The following is a 26,673-nucleotide window of genomic DNA, read 5'->3' as shown; positions in this document are numbered from 1 at the left end:
ACGAAGGGCGCGTGTTGCATGTTGAGCCAGCAACACGTGTGCGGGTGTGGTGCATCAGGTGGCGTGCAGGTCCTCTCTCCGCCGGTTTAGCCCATGCCACAGGCCGCGCAGGCGCTGGTGTCGATTGGTGGCATCGCCGGCTTTGCCTTGCCCTCCCTTTCGCACCCAAAGTCATTGTGTGAAAGATGATGCAACGCATCTTTCAATGGTTGCGGAAGAGGGGCACTTACTTTGGGTGGCCTCCTGCTGGAGTAGTGCCCTCTCGAGTGTACCCTGCAGGTGGGTTCGGCTTACTCGGGCCAGTCTTGTCCTGCTCTCTTCTTGCTTCGTCTTCCATCTTTGTTGATGCAACAGAAAAAATAAAAAATACAAGCAAAACTGTAGCTTATCGCGTAGTGGTGATGTTGTGGTGGACACGACCAAGCTGTATCCTATTCGTCGGTGGTCGCAGTTGTGGCCGTGGTCGCCGCCTCGACAGCATGGTGCTCCATGGCTCGCTTCGAGCGCCGGTAGAGGCTGGTGTTCAAGTTAGCCAGGAAGCTCAACGCGTAGCGCGCGTCTCGCGCGGCATCGACGCAGGGTCGGTCGGGGCGAACCCCTCGACGTAGGCCGCCGTCGCCGGGTCGCGCTCCAGCGTGCGCTCGAACTGGTCGGGCGTCATGAAGTCGAGCGCGAGTGAGGCCACCAAGCCATGAACGTACATGTACGCATCAGGCGGCATCCCGGTGCTGAGGCGGATGCACGACAGCACGCGCCACGATATGCCGCTGACCGGGGTGGCGGTGGTGTCGGCGGCGAGGGGGTCGGTGGTGGCGTCGGTGGTGGCGGCCCGCTCGGCCAACAGGCGGGCGAAGAAGCGGCGGTCTCGGTGAGCGGGCCGGGAGAGGGGATGGGCTGTTGGGTGAGCACCCACTGATAGATGTCGACGAAGCTGCGCTCGAGCTGGTCGGTTTGCGCGGGGTGAGGGAAATTACTTATTTTAAATAATTTAATGATTAAAATTAATTAAAATAGTAATAACAACAATGTTATTTCAGGTCAGTGCACCTTGCGCGAGGTCCAGGCGCTTTGCTTGAATGGCCTTGGCGACCTCCTTCGCACTGTGCCCTTCGTCCAGCATCCTGCTCGTTCCCTCTGTGGCGTTCGACAAAAAGAAAAACGGGTTTGACGCCCTGCAATGCGCTTGCCCAATGGGAACCACGTGGTTGCACGCGCCCTTGGAACGTGCGGCACGCGGACCGCACCACACCAGTAAAAACGCGAAGTGGAAGCAAAGGGCGTGGCGGGATGGGGGTAGAGAACAGATGAACAGTTGTTTGGGAGATGCGCCAGCACATGGTTTGACATTCTCAGCCTTCCAATCATGCCTTGGATCTGAGGAAAGAAGAAGGAAGAAGGAGACGAGAAGGAAGAAGGTAAGCCGGTGTGATGTAGTGTTGAAGTGAGAGATAGAGACAGAGAAGAATGAGTTGAAAGAGAGAGAGAGAGGAGGTTTACTCCAGCTCAGAGTCGGCGACGGGCTCGGCTTCGTCGGAGTAGATGTTCTCGGCCATCTGCCACACCTGCAGGATGTTGTCCTCGGCCACGGACGCCAGCATCCACGGCTCGTTGGCGTTCCACCCAAAGTCGGAGATCTTGTTCGTGTGGCCGCCGTGGATGAACAGCAGCTCGGGCGGGCCGTCCTCGGCGTCCTCGCCCGCCTGCTCGTCGCCGATGCGAGACTGGTCCCACACCATCAGGCGTCTGTCGGCACCGCACGAGGCCAGGACCTGTTCGATAGGACCCCACCACCGTATTAGAAAGGGTGTGATAACGCGACTCAAGAAGCTGGGCGCAGCTGCGCGTGGGGAAGGAGCAGGTACCGCTTCGTTGAAGGGCGACCACTGGACGGCCAACACCTCGTCGCGGTGGCTGTCGAGAGAGTGCATCTTGTTCTTGAGCATTCGCAGATCCCACAGCGCGACAGTGCAATCTGCCGAACCGGTGGCAAGGATGAACTCGCTGTGAGGATTGAACGAGAGGCAGTTGACCTCGGCGGTGTGCGCCTGGACGGCATGTCGAGGCTTGCCCTCTCGTGTGTCCCAGATGAGAAGCTTCTTGTCGTCGCCGACCGAGCCGAAGTAGGAATCGTGGTGAAGATGCCACGCCACGTCCTCCACGACCGATTCGTGGTGGCCCTGGAAGACGGCCATGGCGTCGAGCGTCGTGTTGGTCTTCTTGACGGCGCTGATGTCCCACAGGCACAGTCGCCCATCGTCGGCGGCACTCAGCAGATGGCCCTCCTTGAGCGGCGACCACGACAGGCCGTAGCCCTCCTTCTGGTGGCCGATCAATCGGATCTCGGGATTGCACTTGCCATCGTCGGCGGGCTTGGCCGGATGCTTCGTGTAGTCGAAGATGAAGACTTCGGAAGAGATGGTCTTGGTCGCGATGATCGAGTGATTTTGAGGCATGAAGCGTGCCCTGTTGACTTCGCCGTCGTGATTGATCTTCATCACGACCTCGATCTTGCCGTCGGCAGCGCCATACCCGCCCACCTCCTTCGAATCGTCGTATTTACCCGCCTCGATCGCCGTATCTTCGAGTGGCAGCTTAACCTCAGCGATCATGAGGTAGTTCTGCTCCTCGCCCGACGTGTGGGTGCCCAGGATGAGCTTTTGGACCGAGTAGTCCTTCCCAGGCGGGGTCGTCTTGTCGGGAAGCCACTGGCAGGTGAGGCTTGGCCACTCCAGCGCATGGGTCATCACCAAGTCGTACAGGAAGGGCGTGTTCTTCTTCCATATCTTGTACTCCTCGTTGATGATCTTCTCCTCGGCGTCTTCCGTCGTTGCGTCGTCTGGGTTCATCTTGCGCTACTCCTTCAATCTATCAGTTCTGCAATTTACTGTGCCGCCCCTTTCTTTTTGGCTTTCTTCTTGGGCTGCTGGTGTTCGCGCCAAAATTTCCCGCCATACCAAAAAAATGAAAAGAAAAACAAAAAGAAAGGAGACAAGCTGGACCCAAGATGGAAGAGCCGAAAACGGTGGTTGAGTGGGCAGTAAAGGTGCTCAACACGGCAGACACCGACCTCAAGGCGGCCTACACCCTCCGCGCCTTGGATCTCTGGCATTCCGTACGAAACTCATGCATCTTTATCTTACATAAATATTGCATCTCGCCCACGCGCCTTGCAGCGACCTGAGCTGCTCCGCCTCACGTGGTGTTATTGGTTATTTTGGGTGTCACAGGGGGCATTGCCGAAGGACAACGTAGGTACGGGTGTGGCGCCGGACCGACCAGCACGCCCGGAGCACGTTGAGCTGCTCCCGCCGCACCTGGCACCCAAGCGGGGCAAGGGCGGCAGCCTGGCCAACCGTATCGCCATGGTCCATTCGCTGGTTCACATTGAGTCTATGGTATGACGACCTCTTCACCTGCACTCTCTGTAAGCAGCGCATTCACTCACTCTGCTCATGTGATGGATGTGCTTCACAGGCTGTGGACTTGAGCTGGGACATCATGGTACGAACAATCGTTGGCGTTACAGCGTATCTCTACTTTGGTACTTTGGCGCCACGAGGGCTGATCGCTCTCTTCGTGGCCGTATGGTTCATCAGGTGCGATTCCAGAAGATGGTCGACCTCCCAGCCGAGTTCTACGCCGATTGGTTGAAGATAGCTGCGGACGAGGCCAAGGTAGTACTTCCTCCCCTTTGATACGCTGTGCGGCTACGCCCGACTTATACCTCCACTTGTCGCGCTCGTTCAGCACTACGGGCTTCTCAAGAAGAGACTCGAGGAGCTGGGCTCCCACTACGGTGCCCTTCCCGCCCACGTATGCATATCTCCATTCCCTTTCGAGGCCAACAGTTCGTTGTCTGTTCCATTAACCTTGCGGTGGTGCGTGTGCGCTTTGTGCCACTAACAGGACAGCTTGTGGGAGAGCGCTCAGAAGACCTCGGGCAGCCTCTTGTCGCGCCTGTGCATCGAACACATGGTCCATGGTGCGCGCGTTTAAGCCACCTTGGCCTTTCAGAGTTCTGGGAGGCTGAGGGTACTCATGATTGTGATGCGCAGAGGCCCGAGGACTCGATCAGATGCCCACGACCGTGGCACGATTTCGTTCGGGAGGCGATCCGGTGACCGCCGATCTGCTTGAAGTCATTCTCGAGGTGCGCTTGTGCAGTTTCCCACCATCAGCTTGATCTGATGAACTTGAACGTTGTCTCACGGCTCGTTGTTCGAGCACAGGACGAGATCACACACGTCACTGCCGGCATGAAGTGGTTCACGTACCTGTGCCAGCACTCGGACCCACCCCTGGTATGTGTTCCATTGGCCGTCGTGTCATCATGTAGGCGCGCAGCGTAATGACTGTTTCGCACCACAGGACCCCATCCCCACTTTCCACCAGGTGGTGCGCGAGAACTTCAGAGGCGGACTTAAGCCTCCTTTCAATACCAGGCCAGGTGCGTCTGCTGCGTGTGAACCACTTCATGCCGGCTGCGTTCTTGGCTCCTCGCGTTCTCACGCGCCACCCACACACGCACAAATTGCACAGGGAGAAGGCCGGCATGACCGAGGAGTGGTACGTCCCGCTGGTGTTGCCAAAGCCCGCCAAGGGAGAAGAAGAACAGAAGACGCCCCATCAAGAGCAGCAAGCCTGATGAGCAGCTCACAAACATGTTCGCGTGTTGGCGTGGCGCTGAGTGGTTGAGCCACAAGTGCGCGCCTGTGGGCCGCTGCGTTGCCCAATGACAGCACCACGCAGCAAAAATAAAATTATTATTCATAGTATTCATAATACAGAACCAGGTGCGCCACTGGCCACTTGACAAGGGCAGCACTGACCAAGTGAAGGAGACCTTCTCAGAGATCTTGGATAAGATTTATTCATCCATTGGTACAGCTGCCTCCTCGGGTTGGATTTCTTTGTTTGAAGGGCAGATTAAAATGTATCTTCAACACAATCGATTCTGCAAATTCTGTGCTGCTTCTCATCCATGGTGTGAAGTGCAGGTCTCAGGACAGGCGAAGAGGATTTTGATTCCTCGACCACTTGCGGACTGCACTTGCCTCGCCCCACCAGACCAAGCTGGGAAAATAGCGAAAGAGAAGCGAGAGAGTTGTGATACAAGGTGGTCAGCCCTCAAGAGGGCTGGTGATGGAGGAGGACAGCGGCGAGAAGGTCAGGAAAGCGAAAAAGGAGCGACGCAAGGACAAGGACAAGGACAAGGACAAGGACAAGGACACCGGCAGTGGCGCGGGCGGTGGCGGTGATGCCGGAGACAAGCTGATGCCGCCGGCGGCGCCACAGCTGGGCAGCAGAGGTTCGTCGTCGACGCGGCGCGAAGAGGCGCGGGCCAACCGGGAGAAGCGGGCCAAAGAGAACATCGATCACACCAACAACCGGGAAGAGGGCGCGGCCAAGGTGGAGTGCGACGGTGAGTCGTCGCCCGGCGCGGCGTCGGCGTCGGCGTCGGTGAGAGAGAGCCAGCGGATCCGCACGAAGCAGCGGAAGAACGCGGAGAAGGGGAAGGAGAGGGAGAAGGGTGGCACGGACCTGTCGACGTCGACCACGCACGTGGTGTCGCAGTCCGGCTCGTCGTCGTCGACACCGCCGGCCATCCCGCACCTCTCGCTGTCCTTGCTCCACGGCCACCCGTCGTCGGCGCCGACGCCGCTCAGCGTGCCGCTCTTCTCGGCCTTCCCCTCCCGGGAGAGCTCCGCCGGCCCATCCACCCCGCTCTGCTCCCCGACCTCACCCACATCGCCCACTTCCTCCTCCCCCTCTTCTTCTTCTTCATCGTTGTCACCACCTTCTTCTTCTTCTTCATCATCTTCGTCTTCTTCATCTTCATCGTCTTCGCAGCAGTTCGCGGCGTCGGGCGGTTCGCACGGCACGACGCACTGGCTGCGGCGGAACAAGGAGATGATGCTGGTCAAGTGGCGCACGTCGCTCCGCACGTTCCTGAGCGAGGTGGAGGACGAGGACGGGGTCGAGGCCGAGCAGACCAACGAGGACATCTCCAATCGCGTGCGCATCTACAAGCGCGCGTCGGCCGACTACGAGGCCCAGCGCGTCGACCGCTGGTCGTGCCGCCTGTGCAGCATCATCAACGAGGTGCGCATCGCGAGGCGGTCGCCAGGTGTTCTGGCTCGTCAGCCATTGGCTTACTCGTGTGTCGCGTGTCGTGTGTCGTGTGGCGTGTCGTGGGTCGTCGTGTGTCGTGTGTCAGGCTCCGCGAAACACGTGTCAAGTGTGCGGCAGGCGACGGCGCAGCTCGACAGCGCGCATGATCGAGGATGACGACGATGACGACGGCGCCCCACGGCGAAACACGCTCACCAGCGGCTGCCCGGTGGCCAAGATCGCCGAAGGAGGTGCGTGCCGCATTAAGCGATGAAGTGACACACGCACGACACGCACACTACACGACGCGTCTGGTTGCTCACTGGCATGTATCGCAGATCCTATTGCACATATTTTCATACCTCGACATCCGGGAGTTGTCGGCAGCCGCCTGCGTCTGCAGGAAATGGCGAACACTGACGGACGACCATTGCCTCTGGAACACGCTCATCGTCTCGCACGCCTCCCGACGTACGTCGCCCGCTCTCCTTTCTTTCTCTTCCTATCACACACACACACACACACACACACAGCTTACTCTGTGCCGCGTGTGCGGTGGTGCGTGTGTGGTGTGTGGTGCAGTGTTGGGTCTGTGGGAGGCCAAACGAATACTCGAAGGCGAGGAAGAGGAGGAGGTGGAAGAAGGCGGGGAGGAGGTGCTCTACTACCACATCAACGGTGGTCGATTCAAGGTGCGCGCATGACAATCTTTTCCACTCTCCACCGCCAGGCTATTTTTTAATTTTTTTATTATTTTTTATTCATTTTGTGTGTGTTTAGGCGGCCTCACTGGATCGATTGCTGGACATGATCACCTCCGGCGACGATTTGGACCTGAACGAGCAGAAGGCCTTCCTGGCCACCTACCCATCGTTCACGACCTCCGAAGTGCTACTCGCCAAGATCATCGGATTGGTGCGTGTTGGCCCAACCACTTACCACCAAAACTGATTTAATCCTGGCCCTTTGGTTGGCGAGCGAGCAGCCAATCAGGTCTCGGCGCCTAATGATTGACCTCCTCCGCAGTACAATAGAGTCGCCCGAAGAGCGGAGCGACACGAAGAAGAGCGAAGCAAGGGCAAGAGCGGGGACGAGGAGGCCCCCGAAGCCGCCCGCCGCCCAGTCACTCTGTGCCTAGGATCCATGTCCCTCAAGGTACCTATATAGAGGCCCAGACATTCATTATTAGTATATTGCTTGTGTGTCGTGTGTGTCGTGTGTGTCGTGTGTCGTACATAAATGGAATCGCTTGTGTTTCTCTTCTAATTTGTATGTTTGATGTCTGTGTGGCGTTTCTATTAACGATGTCTGCGATAGACGTCGACGAGGCATCTGATCCAGGAGGGTGGAGTGGACGGCGAGGGCGACTCGGATGACAGTTCCTCGGGCGAGCATCAGCTTCCGTCGACACCTCGCAAGCGCGGACAGACTATCAACACGTACACGCCAGCCCACACAGCCCACACACGTGGTATTGCAATAATGGCTCTAATCCTTTATGGCACTTGAACGCCACACGACTCACACACAGACCGCGCGACAAGCCAGAGAACAGCGTTTGGCGGACAGCCAAGGCTGAGAGCGACGTACTCACACAACCCTCACATTTTCTCCGCCTTGTTCACACACACACACATGCACGCACACGCATGTACACGCGCGCCCGCACAACCTGTACTGAAGCTATCACCGCACCAACAGACATACAGCAAGGACAAGGCGGCGCTGTATGCCAGCGGAGGAGCCCTTCCGACACGCAAAAAGTATGTGCATACACCGCCTCGCCATCGTGATGCAGGACTCGTGCAGCTCGTGTGTGCGCCGCACGCTAATCTTGCCACTCGTCACTCATGCGACGACAGGCCGAGCGCGAGCGCAATTTTCGTGGGAGAGTCGCGGGGGATCAAGGAGCAGCCGCGAGCAATTCTCATTCCGCCCCCGCCTCCCCCTCCCCCACCGCCTCCCGCGGTCACGGTCGTTCACAAAACGCAACGGTACGTTCCCATCAACCTCTCCACCTGGTGGCTTACACACGGGTTAGTCTCCACCGTGTTTCTAATCATCGACACAACGCACGCACGCACAGAATCAAGAACATAATCGTCAAACCAGCGAAGCAGGTGCGCTCTTGCCTTGTGTGCGGTTGGGCTCAGACTGTGGGACTCACTGTTGTTATTATTGTTTATTATTTATTATTATTTTGTTTCGTGCGATCGTAGTTGGTGTCTCCGTTGGCGTCCTCGGCGGTGACTTTGGGACCGTCGCCCACCGCCACGACTGTTACCGCCGCGCCGCAGCAGCCGAACGAACAGCCGGATATCGATGCAGACACATTCGCAAAGCAGGTAAGCGGCACGCGCGCATACAATCAACGGCACTGCACACGCCACGAGCTCACCACGTGAATGCACGATTGCCGGGCGTGTGCTCTGTAGGCCCGCATCTGTTCGGTGCTCAAGAAGTGGGTGGAGGCCAACTACGAGGAGCTGCCGAGGGGTGTCGTCGACCTCCTCCTCGCGTTCGTGCGCGGGCGCCTCCTGCGCCAGCGCCAACCGGCCTACGCTCCCATGGTTCGTTTGTTTGAAACTTTTGATTGTGTTTTCCAAATGCGTTTGGCTGATGGTAGAATAATTTCATTTTCTTCGTGTGCACAGGCCCACTCGTTGGTGATGTCGATCACGAGACGGGCTCGCCTGTTGCGCGGAGAGGAGCTCGGACACGCCAACATATTTCCCCAGATGCCGCCTGAGCCCGAAGTGCCCCGTAATATTTGCAGGTAGGCGGCCACAATAACCACCCTCCTGCGCTCCGCACACGCACACGCACACATCCGCACCACCGCACACACGAATCATGACTGGAGTTGACGATGCGTGTTCTAGTCCGACGCTGTCGCTGTGGGACGTGCCGGCGTTGGAGATCGCACGACAACTGACGCTGATCGAGTTCGAGCGCTTCAAGGCCATCCGCGCATCGGAGCTATTCGGCCAGGCCTGGTCCTCTGCCCGCAATCGGTACGCGTAGCGATTGGGCTTCAAGATTCGGAGCTAAAGAGACTCATGCTTCTGGTGTGGCTTGACACGCACAGACACAAAGCGCCGCACGTGGTCGAGATGATCATTGCGTTCAACGATTTCTGCATGTGGGTGTCGACCACTTTGCTGAGCTACGAGCGGATCAAGGTACCCGTGCTTCCAGAGAGAGCATGAGTGCTTTGGCCGTGCGTCATCGATTCGAACCGGGCGAAATGACTCCCTTCTCTCAACATAACAGGACCGAGTGAAGTGCATGGAGACATTCGCATCGATCGCCAAGCACCTGTACAATCTCAAGAATTTTAACACGCTCATGGCCCTCCTAGCTGGGATCAGGTTTGTGCCATTTCCCCCGCCCACATCCGCTGTGCCTTGGGCCTAACACGACACACACGAACGCAGGTCTGGCCCGGTGTACCGGCTGGCCTACACCCGAGCCGAGGTGTCACGCAAGGCCGACAAGACGCTGGAGCACCTCAACTTGCTCATGCGCGGCGACAACGCCTACAAGACCTATCGGTACACCACCACCGCCGCCGCCGCCACCGCTGCCGCACTGGCCGATGACTCGGTATTGACCCATCGAACTCCGCCAGTGACGTGCTGAGTCAATCGGCGCCGCCGTGCATTCCGTACCTGGGCGTGCACCTGTCCGACCTGACGTTCATCGAGGACGGCAACCCGGACACCATACGCGGGCTCATCAACTTCACCAAGCGGCGCTTCCTCTTTCGAGTCATCTCCGAGATCTCGCGCTACCAACAGAACGCCTACAACCTCCACCCGGTGCCTCAAATCCAGGTACGGCGCGTGCGTGCGTGCGTGGGCGCGCGTGCGGTGTGTGCGTGTGCGGTGTGCGTGTGATGGTTCGTACTCGTGAACTGAGCTCTCGTCCCCACAGAGCCTGTTAACCAACTTTACGATGAAAAAAGACGACGAGCTCTACGACCTCTCCCTGCAGCGAGAGCCTCGCGACGCCGAGCGAAAGGATATCCTGTAAGAGAGAACTTGTGTGGCATCATCAATGCAAAGTAATGTACACTACGCTCTTGTTCCTTGTCGACAATCCCCGCCTATCTCCCAACTGGCGTTTCGTTCATAGTTCTGGTTTTATAAATCATTGTTTTATTTTATCTCATCTGCAAGCCACCGGTACGTCGTGATTTTGAACTCCTTTGCATGGACCCACTTGTCGTTGGCAAAAAAACGCAATGGCAAGAAGGTGCTGATTCAATGCTGCATTATTCCAATCGTTCAGATTCGGCGTGAGACAACATCAGCAAAATGAGGAGAATCAGTTCGTCCCTGATTTCGCAGCGTCTGGCCACCACCGCCATCACCTCCACGCGTGCCTCTGTCCGCACTCTCCGCTCCACCCATTCCGTACGACCCCCCCACCAAGATCCTTCCACCCCACCCAATTGATGCGTAGAGCTCGACACGCGCGGCAGTGACGAACTGGCTCATAATCCCATCATCTTTTGTTGTAGTAAATCAATCGTAATCAATTCCAAAGATATTTCCCGCTTACCATCTTTCTACTTGTCTTGGGGTGCAGGAGGCGTCCCGTCCTGCCGTGACCACCCTCAGCGAGGATGAGGAGGTACGCATGTGGCACCGGCGCACCTGGCGAGGTTGGTGTGACGCCGTAATACTCTTGAGCTTGACTGTCGTGCTGTCTTCATACACACCTCATAGATGCTCCGAAGCTCTGTCGAGCAGTTCGCGAGGGAGCGCATCGGCCCCAAGGTCAGGAGGTACGTTGTTGAACCAGCTCCTGCACCCACACCAAAGCTCAGCCGGCGGTCTCACCTTTCTTATTCTTCTTCTTCCTCCTCCTCCTGCAGCATGGACGAGAAGAGCGAGCTCGAGCCTGCGCTTGTCAAGGAGTGCTTCGAGCAGGGTACGTGCGCTCGATGCTCAAAGGCGCGTTGATGTCGTATCCTGGGCACCTCTCTATGCGTGTGCGTCGTGCTTAGACCGAACGTGCGCGGCAATGCAGGTCTGATGGGCATCGAGATCCCGCAGCAGTACGGTGGCGGCGGCATGTCCTTCATGTCCGCCATCCTCGCTATCGAGGAAGTGGCCAAGGTCGACGGCTCGGTGTCCGTCTTCATGGACGTCCAGGCACGTACACTACGTTCAAATCATAATCCATAATAATTCGTAATAATTAATAATAATAATAATAATGACCGTGTTTGTCTGTGTGTACACAGAACACGCTGGTCAACAACGCGGTCATCCGCTGGGGAACTGAGAAGCAGAAGGAGCAGTGGCTGCCCCGTCTGGCCCAGGACACCGTCGGCTCGTTCTGCCTCTCGTACGAAACAGCATTTCTTTTCTGTGATTGTTCTTGCAAACGTTTCGGTTGGGGCTCACCCATTTGCGTGTCGACCGCAGCGAGTGGAGCTGTGGTTCGGATGCCTTCGCCCTCAAGGCGACCGCCAAGAAGGACGGCGACGGCTACCTGCTCAACGGCACCAAGGGTACCACCAAGCCCAAATGCTGGCGACCATTCTCGCCTGCTCTGATCTCACTTTTTTCCCCGCTCTCTCGCCAGCTTGGATCACCAACTCCAAGGAGGCTGGTCTGTTCCTCGTCATGGCCACTGTGGATCCCTCGGCCGGTACACCACCACCTGACCGGCTTCATCTTCATTGCTGTCACAGTGATTGAGTGTGGGACTCAACTACTGCGCGTCAATCGATTCTCGGTTCCGTCTTCCATAGGTCACAGGGGAATCACCACTTTCCTCATCGACAAGAACACTCCGGGTATCAGCATCGGCAAGAAGGAGGACAAGCTGGGTACCACCCCCTTCTTCTTCCTCCTTTGCATCGTCTTTGGCTTCCTCTGTGGTTGATCGATTCGCACTTCTCCAGGCATTCGGGCGTCGTCGACGTGCGAGGTGGTCCTGGAGAACTGCCGAGTGCCGGCGAGCCAAGTGCTGGGCGAGGTGGGCAAGGGCTACAAGATCGCCATCGAGACGCTCAACGAGGGCCGCATTGGCATTGGCGCGCAAATGCTGGGCGTTGCCGAGGGTTGCTTCGACCACACCATGAAGTACATCAACGAGCGCAAGGCTTTCAACAGCAGGTACTCTAACCGCTCAGTCGTCGTAGTCTTAATCGTTAACTGCTATACTGATTCTTCACATTCTTCGCAGCATTGCCGATTTCCAGGGCGTGCAGTTCCAGTACGCGTCGATGTACTCTGACATCCTCGCAGCTAAGCTCATGGTCTACAAGTACGCGATGACCCTTCTTCTTCCTCGAGTCTTCCATAGATGCCCGTAATTGTGGTTGCTGCGTTGGTTGCTGGCCTTTGTTGACTTGGGCTTTTGGCCTCGTATGTAGTGCTGCTCGCCTGAAGGAGGCTGGTCAGCCCTTCGTCATCGATGCTGCTATCGCCAAGCTGCGCGCCTCGGAGGTGGCCGAGAAGGTCGCTTCCCTGTGCATCAAGTACGCCATACCACCCCTTCTGACATCCAAGCGAAATGGGCAAGACGCTCACCAACGCGTGTTCGCTGGCAGCCTGATGGGAGGTGTGGGCTTCACCAAGGAGTTCCCCGTCGAGAAGTACTTCAGGGACTGCAAGATCGGACAGATCTACGGTAAGTCGGCTTTTCAGCACTCTCTTTGTGCGGTGTGTGCGTGCGTGTGCGCGTATGTGTCGTTGAGTCCGCTGACCACAATCACGCCCAGAGGGTACGTCCAACATCCAGCTCCAGACCATCGCCAAGTACATCCAGCAGCAGTACAAGTGAGCGCTACGATCGCCACACCTATTCCCTTTGCTCCACAACATAAACCAGTTGCAACTGCAAATGTTTGGGGCTCCCCAAAGGCAAGAAGCTCAGTGTGATGTGGCTGCTGATCACATGTGATGTGCTTGTGTGGAATGAGACACAAAGTGATGGCTGGAGCTCCTTGAGCCTACAGGAGAGCTGGTGAGGGTCACAAATTGAGAACGAATTGTGCCAACACCAATTTGTGCTTTTCACCAACGGCAAACAGAGCTGGGCGCAGAGGGTCTGTCGTTTGCCAGACTTGATCGCTGTGTGCGCTTGAAGCCTTCAATCTTTAAGAAGGGCAATATACGGCCCAAGGTAAAATCATTCTTCTCTGCTGTTCATCTCATTAGTCTCATTTTCTACTTTTCATTTTCATTTCTTGCGACGATTGAAGGAGCCATTTGCAAAACATGAGCCAGTCGGTCAGCAATGCAGCCTGGTACAGCCCTTGTTCGCACATCGTTGTTGATTTCATTTTCATTTCGAATTTTGATTCAATGCCATTCACAATGATTGCCGGCATTTACGGTATCAATTGGCGCAGGCTGGGCGAGCTGCCACAGGAATGTGGCGCGTTGATCATGGGATTCCTTGATGGAAAGGACCTGTGGGCCTTCGTCTCGTCCTCTAAACGCTGGCGCAAGATCTCAGACGAGGTGCCCTCCCTCGGCAGCTCTCACGCGCACGTCGGTCTCATGGCTCACTTGTCTGTCTGTCTGCTCGAACAGCTGTCCGTGTGGGAGAAGAAGTACGAGAAGCGCTTCGGCAAGAACGCTGCCGTCCCGCGCCACCTGCAGGACACCACCTCGTGGATCGAGCGCTACCTCAAGTACCCACTCCACCCACCTGGCCAGGCCAACAATGCACACGATCAGGTTAGCTTGGCTGACCGCACTGCCTCTTACTGTTCATTCTCCACAGGCGGTTGCGCTACGAGACGAACTGGGCGACCAAGCACTTCGCACCGCGCTGCATATTCAACAGGGGCACTCACTGGTACCGTCTCACGCCCAACCCTGGCGCCAGCTCTCCATTTTTTAACTCATCGTCGGGTTGCCGTTGTCCCACCAGGTGGACGCCGGTGACGGTGTGCCCTATTTCGTCGGTCAAGCTCCAGGGCAACACCATGGTCACCGGTTCCATCGACAAGGCACCACCTTTTTCACAACTTTTTTCTTTTTTTTTCTTTGCTGTCTGTCTATTGTCCAGCTGCTCCTCCGTTCGGTGCCTACGAGTTTGTGATTCCAACACTTGCTGTTACTCAAAGCGCAGGTGGTGAAGGTGTGGGATGTCGAGCGAGTGACAAGTACGAACACTCTCTTTGGCCACGACGGTCCCGTGCGCTGCGTGCAGTTCGACGACGAGAAGATCATCTCCGGATCCGACGACCACGTATTTTCCTCCCTTGCACTCATGTCCTTACCCGCCCGTCATTAATGACTGCAGCATGTCGAGAGGACCATGGGCTGAATCTCGCTCTCGTTACACACCACATGCAGGACGTGAAATACTGGCGACTAGACACGGGCCGGTGTTTCAAGACCCTCTCGGGCCACACAGAGCGCGTGTGCGCGCTCCGCTTCGACCAGCAGATCCTCGCCACCGCCTCGCAGGACTTGACCGTCAGGTACCGAGTGCCAACCACGCCAATGTTCTCACGATTCTCACGCTCGCTTCCCCCCCCCACGCCGCTATCCAGGATATGGGCGTCTGCGAGTGGAGAGCACCTCTCGACGCTCACGGGCCACAACGGGTCGATCTGGTGCCTGGACTTCGCAGGCGGCCTCCTGGTCACGGGCTCCGCCGATCAGTCGGCTCGGGTGTGGGACATCGAAACGGGCAAATGCGTCGGCTCCATCACCGGTACTTCGCCGCCCTGTTGCAGCACATGTGACCATTCATTTGCGCTCAACCGGCTTTTGTTTGCTTGTTTCGTCCCGTTCAGGCCACGCCGCGTCCATCGCATCGCTGCAGTACGACCAGTCGCTCAACCTGCTGCTCACCGCTTCGCTGGACAAAGTCATCAAGGTCCATCCATTCATCTCGAGTGTCGCGATGCCACCGTGAATCCACAGTGCTCACATTCGTTTTCTTTTCGCCGCGTGCAGGCATGGGACATGAGGCAGGTGTCGCGGCCATGCACGCGCACGTTCTCCGGACACGGAGGACCCGTGGGCTGCCTCCAGTTCGACGCCAACAAAGTTCTCTCCGGGTCGTCCGACGAAACCGTCAAGGTGACCTCTCCACCTCAAGCCGGTGGCTTCCGTGAAGTGCTCACACCTTCTTCCTCCATTGACCAGGTGTGGGACATGGGTTCGGGCAAGTGCCTGTCGACGCTGTCGCAGCAGAGCGCCGTGGCGTGCCTCCACTTTGTCGACCACAGGCTGGCCGTGGGCACAAGATCCACCCTCACCATCTTCGACTACAACCACTACTCCGACCTCTAGCCCTGTTAGCGCCAACAGCCAACAGTCCCCTTCCGCTCTTGTACCCAACTTTAGCCCCAACCGTACACCAAGATCTCTGTGCTCTCCCTCTTCTCTTGAGAATTTATCGACATTCCAGAGGATGGTTCAGCGAATTCCTTAATTGCACACAGCTGAGAAAACCACCAGAGAAGGGAAGAGCACAGGAGGAAAAACAGGTCGAGGCGTCCGGGGCTGTCATTCTCCCGCGCCACTTGACCTACACACAATGTTTGGGTACCTCCTGCTGTTCGTCATCGCCGTGGTGTCGGCGGTGGCGGTCTACGCCTCCCGTGCGTCTGGCGGTTCGGCCGCCTGGCGCTACACCTTCCTCTACCGGTGGTCGTGGCTCCGCGCCCGCTGGGGCCAGTGGCGCGCGGCCGGCAGCGTGCCGCACCGCATCGCCAGCGCGCTGGCCGCCTCGTCGCCTACCACCCCGTTGCCGCCGCCCGCCGAGCTCATCGCCTGGGCCGAGAGTTTCCTAGGCACCGAGGGCAAGCTCCGGCACGTCGAGGTCTCGGGCGACGGCCTGGGCGGCGGCTTCATGGGCGCCATGTTCAAGCTCCTCCTCACCTGGGACGAAGACAGTGCCGACAATGTCGACAACATCGACCGCCCGCGCTCGCTGGTGGTCAAGACCCTGACGCCGGTCTTCGCGCGGCGCCTGTCGTCGATCCTGCTGGGCAACGCGCGCGAGGCCTACTTCTACCGCAACTTCGCCTCCAACCTGGCCACCCTCGGGTCGGCCACCGAGCGCCAGGAGGTGCGGTCGGTGGTGCCGCGGGTGTACCACGCCGACGGCTCGTGGGCCACGGGCGACTTCGTGGTGGTGATGGAGGACCTGTCGACCACCGGCGCGCGGCTGGGCAGCCATGTGCTGGGCAACCAGTGCTGGGGTCCGGTCAAGGGCGGCTTCCCGGCCGAGCTCCAGACCGAATCGGTGGGCCTGCAGATGATCGAGCAGGTGTTCGCCGCGATGGCCGACGTCCACGCCGCGTTCTGGCGCGACGAGTCGCTGCTCGGGCACTCGTGGCTCAAGGCCGCCGAGTGGCTTCAGGGCCGGGAGCGCGCCCGGTGGGAGCTGGCCATGGACGGCATGCGCAGCAAGTGGCTCGGGATCAAGCGCACGATCGAGCAGGGCAAGACGGGCGTCAAGTGGAGTGACGAGGTGGTGCGTGCCATGGACGACTCGCTGGCCGCCACCAGCTGGGAGACCTACCAGCGCAGCTTCGATGTCACCAAGCCCACCACGCCCTTCACCCTGTGCCACGGCGACTTTCACGCGGCCAACATTCTCTGGGTGCCCGGGCGCGAGCGCACCGCCGACGACGGCGAAGGCGACGGCGCGCGCATCGGGTCCAAGGTGTACATGGTGGACTGGCCCGAGGTGGGCATCGCCTGCCCGTTCACCGAGCTGGCCCAGTTCATGATCAGCAACGCCTCGCCCGAGCTCCGCCGCAAGCACGAGCGACGCCTGTTCGCCGACTACCACGCCCGGCTGGTCGCCAAGGGCGTGTGCGGTCGCACCTTTCCGCTGGAGGCCTGCTGGGAGCGCTACCAGCGCGGCGGCATCGAGCGCTGGCTGCAGATGCTCACCCTGATGACCCTGTTCGGCCTGCCCGACGCCTGCGTCGGGTGGTTCCACGATCAGGTCGCCGCCTTCGTCCACGATCATCACGCAGACGCTTCGGCGGGCCTGAAGGGCCGATCGATTCCCCTCATGAGCGCCTACGCCCTCGTCAATTTGTAGCGTGTGCCCTTTGCCCAGCGGAGCAATTTAATAGCGAATTTTGTTGGATTCTTCGCATTTTTTGTGCCTACCAAGCTCCGAGTTTTATGGCCATTTGGTATTTGCGGGTCATAGCCCTGGCAAGCAGACGCTACGTGTACACTTTTTGTTGAGAGAAGAAGAAGACAGAGTCAATCTCTTCTCCTAGCTGGATTGATTGCCTTCACCTCAAGGTTCGTCTGTCCTTGCCCACTTCTTTTAGCTCCGACCCCGTTGATCTTTTGTTGTTAAAATCTTCCCCGCCATCTTTTCTGCGCGCCAAAGATGCAACCACTCGCTCGCATCTGGTGGCAGGGAGCTCTGGCCCTCATGCTGCTCTTATTCCTCGGTTGGCTCGCTACGCTCAGCTCGCACGGCCCCGTTGAAGATCCGACCAGCCTCACTGCCGTCCTGGACGCTCAGCTCAGAGCCGGGCCAGAAGAAAGGTCAACACCGCCTACATCCTCTTCAATAATCTCGCCCAACGCCGTCGAAGCCAAGCCGTCAATCCAAAAGCCAGCACCGCCGGCGAGTAGATCACCGCCTCCGAAAGCTGCCAGCGCCAGCGCTCCTGCAGAGCCCGCAACAACCCAAGCGCCCTCCTTGCCGAAGAAGACGCATGACGAGGTCATGGCCAGATACACCCGCCACAAGGCCACACGAGTACGTCCTCTCCCTTTTGCCCGGGCGCTTCAGGATCCGTCAGCTCGGGGACTATTCGTTCATTCGTTTACTTGAAACCTGACGTCACCCCGCACCACGATCGTGGCGGTCGTCGTGTCAATTGGTTGGCCCTTCACAAAGAACGTTCAAGCCACCACGTCTCCTGTAAAAGTGACCACGGTACTGCGCTTGCTTACTCTCCAAGTCTCTTGCGTTGTCGGCTGCGCCTAACCTTGCTTGCTGCAGTTTCTCCCCGCTTCCGACTACAACCTGCACCAACTCTGGGGTGGTACGATGATGCATGTCCCTCAACTTCAAGGCCTTTCTCGTCTTCCTTCGCAAGATGCTTACGTCTCTTTTGATGCCGAGTGCAGCGGCCAAGTCTTCTTACACGCTGCCGTGCTCCGCCTTCAACTCGATGTGCGCGGACATGGACTCCTACACCTTGCTCGACCGCTACTATCGCTTCTACCAGCCTCCTCGCTTCTATCCTTCGATCGGCCCTGCTCTCGCTCTCTACCGAACGAAGAAGGACGTACTGAAGCCTCTGGTCGCGGCCTTTCAGAAAGAGGAGGTGCGCTTTTCGGTCCAGACTCTTCTTGAATGCACTTTCGAGGCGCACTGTTCTGACATGTCCGCTGCTATGCGCTGCCTCCTTCGTCGTGTTCAGTACAACGACGTGACGATACTGCGACGAGGCCAGAATGTCCACCCGCCGGCGGTGGGCGTGGTCTACGATGCCTGGATCACGAAGGCCGGCTCCGTGCTTGGCGACGACGTCTTCATTTCCATGTGGCCCGACACGTTCAACCTGACCGACTTCCGCCATCAATACTTCCCCACAGCAAAGAACCAGGTAGGCGCTTGCGGTCGCTGGCATCACTTCAAACGTGGCGTTCTTTTTCTCCATGTCGACTCATCCTTTTGACTGTGTGTCTCGACAGACTTCCAAGGACGGAGAATGGAAGAAGGTGAAGGAGGTGGTCGTGATATCGCACACTCACCAGGTCATGTTCTGGCACATGATGGTGAGCGAATACTTCCGTTTGTCTACGCTTCTGCCCTACGTCCAGGCCAACGAGCACATCTACATCCACCTGGGCTGGCAGTTCCCCAATCCTCTGATCAAGTCCCTCTACGCGTTCCTGAACATATCCGAGTACGTCTCTTGCTTTTCCTTCTGTGCTAATGCTCTCTGCGTCGTTGATTCGGACCTATAACTTGTTTGCGCTCCCACGTACCACAAATGCATTACAGGGATCGTCTGCTGTGGAACACGAAGGTGCAGGCTGATGTGGTCTACTATACGCAATACGTAGAACGCAACGACGTGCCATCGATCGGGATGACGCAGTTGATCTCGCAGACTCTGCTCAACGCCCTTGAGGTGCCGGAGGACCGGCGGCTGAGCGTGCTGGCGATCGACGATCCGGCGAAGGTCAGTCTGCCCAAGGAGGACATCGAATTGAACATCCTCTTCATGGTGCGAAAGCCCCACGGGTGGAAGGGACGGATCATTCTCAACTACGACGAGGTCAAGGAGGCGATCCTCGACCTCGTCGCCGCTTATCCGGCGAAGCTTCAGCGTTTGTCCACACAAGACAAGGAGGACGTCGACATCCAGGAGGACGACCACTATCGAACGGGCCATCTGAAGATCAACTTCATCGAGCATCACGCTCACATGAACGCGACGGATGGGATGAAGCTCTTCAGCGAGGCCGACATCATCATGGGTCCTCATGGAGCAGGTGCTCGTCACAACATCTTCGGATTCCATTTGCACGCACATGCACTCACTAAGCTAATTCGTTGGCGTTGACCTCTAGGCTTCATCAACCTCTTCGCTGCACGGCCAGGAGCGCACGTGGTCGAGGTACGATCGCCGCATGACAGCGCAGCCCTCTTTTTGTTTGGTTGGATTCCCTGACGCCTTCTCTCCACCCTCGGTCGCCTCAGTTGATCACCTCTCGCCACCTGAACTTGTACACTTCCGCTCGCTTGGGCCTCACCTTCCACGGCTGCATCGCCATGACCTCTCGAGAGGGTATGTATCGCTCTTCTTCTACTTCTTCTTCACCACCTCATCCCTTCTTACTCTGCCTCTCTCGACCCAAGGAATTTCCGAACAGGCTCCTGCCCCCATCATCAACTTCATCGCCGACGTGAACATGCTCACGACGATCGTAGAGTCCATCCTCGACTCTCGTTTTGTCCCCGCCTCCTCCCGCGCCTCTGGGGATTCGCTCAAGGCTCAGGGCTGATGGCCATCGTCTTCGTCATCATCACCATCAGCCTAGCAAGCATAGTGCTGCTCTCTTCATCTTGCCTCCCTCCAACTATCGTTTTGGCCACTATGTTGGCCAATGATTCCTCTTCACCCACTTCCTTGTGGAAGCGTTGACCATTCGTCAGTTAAGGAGGCGGTCGCAGAAGTGGGAGGAAAATGTTTTCTCTTTGTGTTCTTTTGGGGTTCGCCTGCGGCGAGCTCAAATCTTGACTTGTTTTGCAGAGAACGATCGTACAAGATGGGTTGTGATAGCTCAAAGATGACGGGAGCGGGAGCTGGAAACGCCGGAGGATCGGGCGGAAATGGAGGAAATGGCGGAGGCGATAGAGGAACTGGAGGGAATGAGTCCAGGGGAGATGGAGGTCGGGGAGGCAACCAAGGATACAATCGAGGAGGAGAGGAAGAGGACCCCATACGAATCAAGAAAGAGCCACCCATGCAGTTGAGCCACGCCAGCAGCGAGAGCTTGCGCGATGGCAAGGGCTTCTCCAGCGCCCAATTCGAAAGCACGTCCGAATACGACTATCTCTTCAAGATTCTACTTCTCGGTACTGCGCCACAACCACATTTTAGCCACAATCACGTTGGCTTGCATTTTCATTTTGATAAAAATTTATCTGTCGTAAATTGGGGATCTGCAGGAAGCCAGGGAGTCGGTAAGTCGTCGCTTCTGGGACGGTTCGCGGACAACGAATTCATGGACACCTACCGCACTACCGTGGGCGTTGACTTCAAGGTATGTTAGTTTGTGCTCAACGACCTAGGCCTGCTCTTTATACCTTCCGCCCAAGCGCGCTCGTTGACCCTTTGCGCTCCGCTGGTCGCGCTTGGCTTGCACAGATCCGGACGGTGGACATTGACGACAAGGTGGTCAAGCTGCAGCTATGGGTACTGTGATCCCTCCTCTTCCTTCTCTCGTAGCATCGCGCACTGATCCCGGCTCTCCTTCGTGTATGCGCATCGAACAGGACACGGCCGGACAGGAGAGGTGCTCATTTCCTCACAACCCACAGAGGGATCAGCTCACGTTGTGTCCGGATGAAGGGGCAAAAGATAACAGCGTGAATCGTCATGCTCACAAATGATCGTGTTTGCTCGTTTTGTGTTTGCAGGTTCAAGACAGTGACGAACACGTACTTCCGCGGCGCCCACGGTGTCATTGTGGTCTACGACATCACGGACCCCAAGGTAAGTTAGCAAGACAGATCGACCTCTAGAGCTACGTCGCACAATTAATACTCTGATGCTCACCCTCGCTTGACGTCCACAGAGCTTCTCGCAAATCAACGAATATTGGTTGAAGGAGGTCGAGATGCACGCCCCTCCAAATGCCGCCCTCATGATCGTCGTACGTGTTCTCTCCTCCTCTTCGTTTTTGTGGCCTTCGTTCACATTGATCAATCGCTCACGTCTATTGGCGGATCTAACGCTGCACACATCTGCAGGGTAACAAGAGCGATCTGGATGACGACAGGTCAGTTGACCAGCGAAAGGCAAAGGTATGTGTCATCGCCATCTTCTCCTCTGTTGCCGTACGAGCCGTGTCCTCACAGCACACGGCGAGCTCAGGAGTTCGCCAAGAACAAGGAGGCGCTCTTTCTCGAGACCAGCGCCAAGGACGGCGATAATGTCAACAAGGCGTTCCTCCTTCTCGCTGAAACCATCAAGTCCAGGTCCGTCACCTTCTCCTCCCTGGTGGTGTGCGCATTTGGCGTTGTTTGTCCTCGGTCTCATCGTCATCTCGCTACGCTCTTCGTACAGGATCCACTGAAGGTGAAGTCTCTTCAAGTGGTCCTCTTCTATGTTGCCTCCAGGTTGGTCATTTTTTACACCTCTTGGTTTTGCTTGCTCCCTTTTTCAATCCTTTTGTATAAATAAATTGGGAAAAATCAAGCAACTCAACCAAGCAAGCAAGAGTGACAGTAGAGGTGGTACGACCAGGCCAAACGAGCCACGGGTTCGTGTTCATCTCCTCCTTCACGTTCGAGCTCCCGCCTTCGCACGATGTTTTTATCATCGTGCCTGACCGAATTTTCGCGTGTTGGTATGCACGCTGGTATGAGATCCCTAATAGCGAATTTTTTGTCGACACTTGCAGAGTTCCAACCCACGCCGTTGGGGAAACCAACACCAAGAGCGGGAGGACAGAGAAAAGAGGAAGTCGATACGCGGCGCCGTAGAGAACATCTATTGGAAGAAGAGAAGAAGACGAGGGGATCAGGAAAGACGGCCCTCTCTCGCTAATCCTCTCATCCTCTTGTTCTGCCTTACGCGTCGGTAACTTGGAGAAAAAGATCAGCTTCCCAAGATTGGCCAGGGGAGGTCCAAGCTGTTGGTTAGGTAACTACCGCTATCTACAGCGCGCCACACATAATCTTTACTACACCTCTTCTACTTCACCGTCGCTTCCTCTCTTCGCTATCCGACCAATTAACCGCGAATTAATTCGAATTTCGTCTTCGCTTGCTTCGGTCTTCTCGTTTGGCCACATTCACTCGAAGCTGGACCGCTCATCAACTGCATCAACTCCACATTCTGTCCCGCCCCCTCAAGCATTTCTTACACTTTCCGTTTCATTTATTGCCGTACAAAATTCCACAACAACCATCTCAAAAATCATCCCCTTCTTCGCGAAGCCACCGACCAAGGCGAGACCACACTCGTTCTTTTTTGCACTTCCTCCGAGCGACGCTAATTCCCTCTCGACTTTGCAGAAGTCGACTTAGAGATGAGTCACGAAGAAGGAAGTGGGGAGGAATGGGATGACCGCCACGAGAAGCGCAAGAGCTGGAACCCATTTGCCAGGCGAGGGTCCCGCCTCTCCGGTGCGGTGGACACGACTGACGTAGCAGCGAGTCTCAGGCGTCAGGCCAAGGCACCTCTCGCCCCCCCCCTCGCATCTCTCTCTGCCTTAGGCTCCATCTCCTCTATAATCGCTTCTCTCTTCTCATCTTCAGTCTCTACTCTTTCTACACAAACCACCTCAGGAGGAAGAGGAGAGAAAGCAGAAGGAGGAGAGCAGCCGGGTCTCCACCCGAGACCGCGAGAGGCGCGACAGAGAGAAGGCCGACGACGCGGGCAGGAGCAAGCGTACCCTGACGTCGTCCAGTTCCCGCGGCTCTTCGGTGCGCGGGGAGTCGTCGTCGGGCTCGGGGATCGGGTCGCCCGCGCCCTCGCCCGGTAGCAGCCGCGGCACGACCACGGAGCGGCCGACCACGGAGCGATCGGGCTCCGGCGTGTCCTTCCGGGCCATGCGCGAGGAGAAGGCCGAACACGAACGCAAGGAGAGCGAACGCGAAGAGCGCGAGCGACGGAAGCTCAACCTGCACGACTCTGACGGTCCGTCGCTTTTCTCTCTCTTCTCGTCTTCTCGTCCTCTCTCTCTTTCTTTCTTTGCACATCCAGAGCGGTCTAGGTCTCACCTTTTCATTCCTCCCTTCATCATAAACAGATGACGACGATCGGGTCAACGGAGAGCTTAGGGCCGCTCGTCGAAGCTCGGTCGCCACCACGGTGGACGCTCGCCGCAGGAAGACCTCGGAGAAGGACGTGGTACGCTCGCAGTGTTCAACTCCACCCACCTGCGCGTGGCTTCTGCATATTCCTCGACCGAGAGTCGTGCCTGCCTGTTCTATAGCGCCGTGATGAGCTAAGCCGGTTTACTGATTGATTGCAGGACGCGCTGCGGGCCGAGAAGCGGAGATCCGAGCGGGGCTCGTCGCGGCACAAGCTCGACAAACCGAGCACCGAGGACAAGGCCAAGGCGCGGGAGGAGGTGGAGAAGAAGAAGCGGGAGCTGGAGCGAAAGAAGAAGGAGATCGAGGAGCGGATTGCCAAGAAGAAGGAGGAGAAGGAGCGGCGAGACAGAAGCGAGCGCGGCTCCGACCGCAGCGAGCGCCCCGAGCGGTCGGAGAGGTCCGAACGCAGTGAACGTAGTGAGCGGGCTGAGCGAAGCGAGAGGGCCGACAGGGAGGAGCGCGAGCGGGAGGCCCGCGTGCGGGAACGAGACCGGAGGGATCGGGAGGAGCGCGAGCGCGAGGAGAAGGAGCGGAGGGACCGAGAGGAGCGCGAAGAGCGCGAGAGGCAGGAGCGGGAGGAGCGCGAGAGGCTGCGCGAGCGGGAGGAGACCGAGCGCCGGGAGCGCGAGCGGAGGGAGAGGGAGGAACGCGAGGCCCGGGAGCGCGAGGAGCGCGAGCGGCGGGACAAGGAGGAGGCCGAGCGGAGGGAGCGCGAGGAGCGCGAGCGGCGGGCCAAGGAGGCCAGGGACAAGGACGCGGAGAGGAGCGACGATGACAAGCTAAAGAAGACCGTCGTCAGCAAGAGAGTGGTACGCCACCGCCACAGCAACTCTCATGAGCGGCCATGATCTGCATTTGACACCCTATGTCGTGTGCGTGGTGTGTGTTGTGCGTGCGAGCTAGCCCCTGGAGAGAAAGGAGTCGATGGTGGACTCGTGGGCCAAGAAGCAGATGGCGCTCCTCAAGGAGAAGAAGGACCGGGAGAAGGAGAAGAAGGACCGGGAGAGCCAGGACTTTGCCCGCGACAACGGCGCCCGAGACAGCACCAGCGAGAGTACGGCATTCTTCGCATTTCTCTCCCAAACGAGTTGTTTTTCGTTTCGTTTGTCGACGACTAATGCGCGCGATCGCCAGGCGAGGAGAGCAGCGATGAGGTCAGCCTGCGACCGACGACGAGCTCCGACCGACTGCCGTCGACGCCCACGAGCCCCACGGCCGCCTCGGCGGCTGCCGCGGCCGCGGCCCTGTCCGGCCTCACATCGTCGGCGTCGATGGCGGCCACGACGAAGGACAAGAAGAAGCTCGAGCGGGAGCGCAAGGAGATCGAGCGCAAGGAGAAGAAGAAGCTCGAGAAGGAGATGAAGGAGAAGGCCAAGGAGGAGAAGCGGAAGGAGCGGGAGAAGGAGAAGGCCGAGCGGGCCAAGAAGGGCAAGGACAAGGAGAAGAAGGCCGCGTCGGGCCTCGCCTCCACCAAGCCCGACCAGGACGACCTGCCCCACACCGTACCCACCCCTCTCCTCACTAACAACCGATTTTCTTTATTGTTTTTTGTCTTTTTGATTGATTTGTCCACTTTACTTGTTACGTACTGTTATATTTTTATATTCTTTCTTTATCTTTATGTGTGTATTCGAATGTTTTTCCATGTATATCCATATATTTGATACATACAGCCGCGCAAACAGGGATCCCAGCAGATTATCAAAAAGGCCGCGCCGAACGCTGCGGCGAGCGGTGGCGCCTCGACCACCGTCGTCAAGAAGCCGCCCACCGTGGGTCGTTCGCGCGGCAAGGGTCCCTCCACCCGTCCGTCCCTGCTCGACTCGGCCCTCTCCAGCGCCATGGTGCCCGGCCAGGGCGGCAGCGGCAGCGGCGCCGCTGGTGGTAGTGGCGCCCCCAAGATCACCAGGAGCGCCGAGGAGAAGTCGCGTATGCTGGGCACCCATCTCATCCAGGTAACAAACAACCGCCCCAACCCTCAAGCGCGAAACTGGGGCTGACGTCGCTTTCGTTCTTTTCTTTCTTTCTCGACTGGTCCAGATGAGCGTACCCAACATCAAGCGGAAGGGTCCGACGTTCATTCCCGGCTTCAATCCATTCCCCACGAACGGCCCTCGCTACCAGCAGGCGACGTACGATTTGACCCGCACCGCCCTCCGCTTCCACACCACACCACACCACCTCACCCGAGTGCCTTTCACAGGGCTACCCCTGCGGCTGCTCCCGTCGCGGTGCCGGCCACCAACGGCGACGCCAAGAAGGACGTGAGCAAGGACGCCAAGGGATTCGCCCGCGCCCTGCTCGACTTTGACAGGCCCAAGGCCAACCCCAACTCCCTCCTCACGCGCCAGGTAAACCTCGATTCTGCCTTCGTTTTGCTTCTGACGATGATGAAACCCTTCTAATCGCACCATCACACCACACCACACATCAACTACAGACGGGCTGGGGAAGGGACGCCCGCGGCACTATCCGCGAGGTCCCAGCGAGCCGCCGCGGTCAGCTGCAGTCGATGAAGGCCGACCGGTTCTGGTTCTCCACCATCAACTTTGCCAAGGCGCGCGACGAGGGCGTCGTCAAGGCCAAGGTCGACTCGCTGGAGACCCAGCTGTCGCTCAAGTGGGACGACTTCATCGCGTCGCTGCCCGCCGTCTCCCGGCCCGGCCACAAGAAGGTGCGCGACGGCTACGACGCCGCCGGCGTCGAGAAGCTCGAGAACCAGGGCGCGGCCATCGTGTCGGCCCTGAAGCTGACGGCCGGCACCGCACGCGGCGCCGAGGCCAAGGGCGGGCCGGAGCCCGGCAAGAAGGAGGTCGCCCTCCCGTCCTACCTGCGCGATTTCACCGGCGACGAGGACGACTCCGACGCCAAGAAGAAGCACGAGGACACGCGCGCCAAGAAGTACGCCGTCGACATGTTCCTCACGGCCAATCCCAACATCGGTAATCCCATCCTGCCTCTCTTTTCAGAGCTTCAACTGTACTCACTTCGCCTTCACAACGACACACACACACACACACACAACAC

The 26,673-nt window shown here is 57.9% G+C and overlaps 10 protein-coding genes across 10 annotated transcripts; 8 read left to right on the top strand and 2 right to left on the bottom strand.

Annotated features, from left to right (window-relative positions):
* Positions 1-541: 541 nt before the first annotated feature.
* ACA1_384670 (uncharacterized protein) lies at positions 542-1,120 on the bottom strand (the record flags this gene model as incomplete). The annotated part of the gene is made up of 2 exons (XM_004347064.1): positions 542-894; positions 1,048-1,120. 2 exons carry the CDS (start codon positions 1,118-1,120, stop codon positions 542-544), a joined length of 426 nt encoding a protein of 141 aa, XP_004347114.1.
* A 373-nt stretch (positions 1,121-1,493) lies between these two features.
* ACA1_384660 lies at positions 1,494-2,846 on the bottom strand (the record flags this gene model as incomplete). The annotated part of the gene is made up of 2 exons (XM_004347063.1): positions 1,494-1,769; positions 1,863-2,846. The coding sequence occupies 2 exons, from the start codon at positions 2,844-2,846 to the stop codon at positions 1,494-1,496; spliced, it is 1,260 nt and encodes a 419-aa protein (XP_004347113.1).
* A 158-nt stretch (positions 2,847-3,004) lies between these two features.
* Positions 3,005-4,556, top strand: ACA1_384650 (rieske [2fe2s] domain protein; the record flags this gene model as incomplete). Its single annotated transcript, XM_004347062.1, has 11 exons — positions 3,005-3,112; positions 3,228-3,252; positions 3,280-3,395; positions 3,475-3,501; positions 3,597-3,677; positions 3,748-3,813; positions 3,907-3,982; positions 4,056-4,150; positions 4,230-4,301; positions 4,345-4,447; positions 4,540-4,556. 11 exons carry the CDS (start codon positions 3,005-3,007, stop codon positions 4,554-4,556), a joined length of 786 nt encoding a protein of 261 aa, XP_004347112.1.
* Positions 4,557-5,142: 586 nt separating this feature from the next.
* On the top strand, positions 5,143-10,146 carry ACA1_384640 (RasGEF domain containing protein; the record flags this gene model as incomplete). Its single annotated transcript, XM_004347061.1, has 21 exons — positions 5,143-5,667; positions 5,851-6,102; positions 6,218-6,362; positions 6,499-6,582; positions 6,694-6,803; positions 6,892-7,026; positions 7,138-7,266; positions 7,429-7,550; positions 7,643-7,697; positions 7,813-7,874; positions 7,974-8,105; positions 8,198-8,231; positions 8,412-8,456; positions 8,547-8,681; positions 8,766-8,887; positions 8,994-9,125; positions 9,200-9,293; positions 9,385-9,482; positions 9,549-9,665; positions 9,743-9,947; positions 10,048-10,146. The coding sequence occupies 21 exons, from the start codon at positions 5,143-5,145 to the stop codon at positions 10,144-10,146; spliced, it is 2,832 nt and encodes a 943-aa protein (XP_004347111.1).
* A 284-nt stretch (positions 10,147-10,430) lies between these two features.
* ACA1_384630 (Short/branched chain specific acylCoA dehydrogenase, mitochondrial, putative) lies at positions 10,431-12,915 on the top strand (the record flags this gene model as incomplete). The annotated part of the gene is made up of 14 exons (XM_004347060.1): positions 10,431-10,529; positions 10,705-10,749; positions 10,845-10,903; positions 10,994-11,049; positions 11,149-11,267; positions 11,366-11,469; positions 11,550-11,635; positions 11,710-11,775; positions 11,879-11,956; positions 12,032-12,245; positions 12,316-12,396; positions 12,506-12,610; positions 12,683-12,762; positions 12,854-12,915. 14 exons carry the CDS (start codon positions 10,431-10,433, stop codon positions 12,913-12,915), a joined length of 1,254 nt encoding a protein of 417 aa, XP_004347110.1.
* A 437-nt stretch (positions 12,916-13,352) lies between these two features.
* ACA1_384620 (Fbox domain containing protein) lies at positions 13,353-15,389 on the top strand (the record flags this gene model as incomplete). Its single annotated transcript, XM_004347059.1, has 11 exons — positions 13,353-13,381; positions 13,487-13,598; positions 13,671-13,771; positions 13,864-13,938; positions 14,014-14,078; positions 14,152-14,180; positions 14,215-14,334; positions 14,442-14,569; positions 14,642-14,805; positions 14,888-14,970; positions 15,051-15,389. 11 exons carry the CDS (start codon positions 13,353-13,355, stop codon positions 15,387-15,389), a joined length of 1,245 nt encoding a protein of 414 aa, XP_004347109.1.
* Positions 15,390-15,636: 247 nt separating this feature from the next.
* Positions 15,637-17,157, top strand: ACA1_384610 (uncharacterized protein; the record flags this gene model as incomplete). The annotated part of the gene is made up of 1 exon (XM_004347058.1): positions 15,637-17,157. One exon carries the CDS (start codon positions 15,637-15,639, stop codon positions 17,155-17,157), a length of 1,521 nt encoding a protein of 506 aa, XP_004347108.1.
* A 982-nt stretch (positions 17,158-18,139) lies between these two features.
* ACA1_384600 (uncharacterized protein) lies at positions 18,140-20,102 on the top strand (the record flags this gene model as incomplete). Its single annotated transcript, XM_004347057.1, has 7 exons — positions 18,140-18,412; positions 18,509-18,694; positions 18,783-18,997; positions 19,096-19,589; positions 19,668-19,714; positions 19,798-19,885; positions 19,957-20,102. 7 exons carry the CDS (start codon positions 18,140-18,142, stop codon positions 20,100-20,102), a joined length of 1,449 nt encoding a protein of 482 aa, XP_004347107.1.
* Positions 20,103-20,564: 462 nt separating this feature from the next.
* ACA1_384590 (RAB1B, member RAS oncogene family) lies at positions 20,565-21,899 on the top strand (the record flags this gene model as incomplete). Its single annotated transcript, XM_004347056.1, has 9 exons — positions 20,565-20,676; positions 20,770-20,864; positions 20,969-21,016; positions 21,097-21,116; positions 21,241-21,316; positions 21,399-21,476; positions 21,574-21,627; positions 21,698-21,801; positions 21,890-21,899. The coding sequence occupies 9 exons, from the start codon at positions 20,565-20,567 to the stop codon at positions 21,897-21,899; spliced, it is 597 nt and encodes a 198-aa protein (XP_004347106.1).
* Positions 21,900-22,890: 991 nt separating this feature from the next.
* ACA1_384580 (uncharacterized protein) lies at positions 22,891-26,623 on the top strand (the record flags this gene model as incomplete). The annotated part of the gene is made up of 10 exons (XM_004347055.1): positions 22,891-22,953; positions 23,116-23,467; positions 23,580-23,680; positions 23,805-24,455; positions 24,550-24,700; positions 24,781-25,148; positions 25,332-25,601; positions 25,687-25,778; positions 25,850-25,997; positions 26,087-26,623. Coding segments are annotated over 10 exons (2,733 nt in total), but the record flags the coding sequence as incomplete, so codon positions are not given.
* Between the last annotated feature and the right edge of the window lie 50 nt (positions 26,624-26,673).

This window comes from Acanthamoeba castellanii (assembly GCF_000313135.1).
Source record: "Acanthamoeba castellanii str. Neff unplaced genomic scaffold scf7180000084730, whole genome shotgun sequence".
In the NCBI taxonomy this organism is placed as follows: domain Eukaryota; phylum Discosea; order Longamoebia; family Acanthamoebidae; genus Acanthamoeba; species Acanthamoeba castellanii.
The sequence above is the reverse complement of the archived record's forward strand: the minus strand, read 5'-3'. Positions and strand labels throughout refer to the sequence as shown.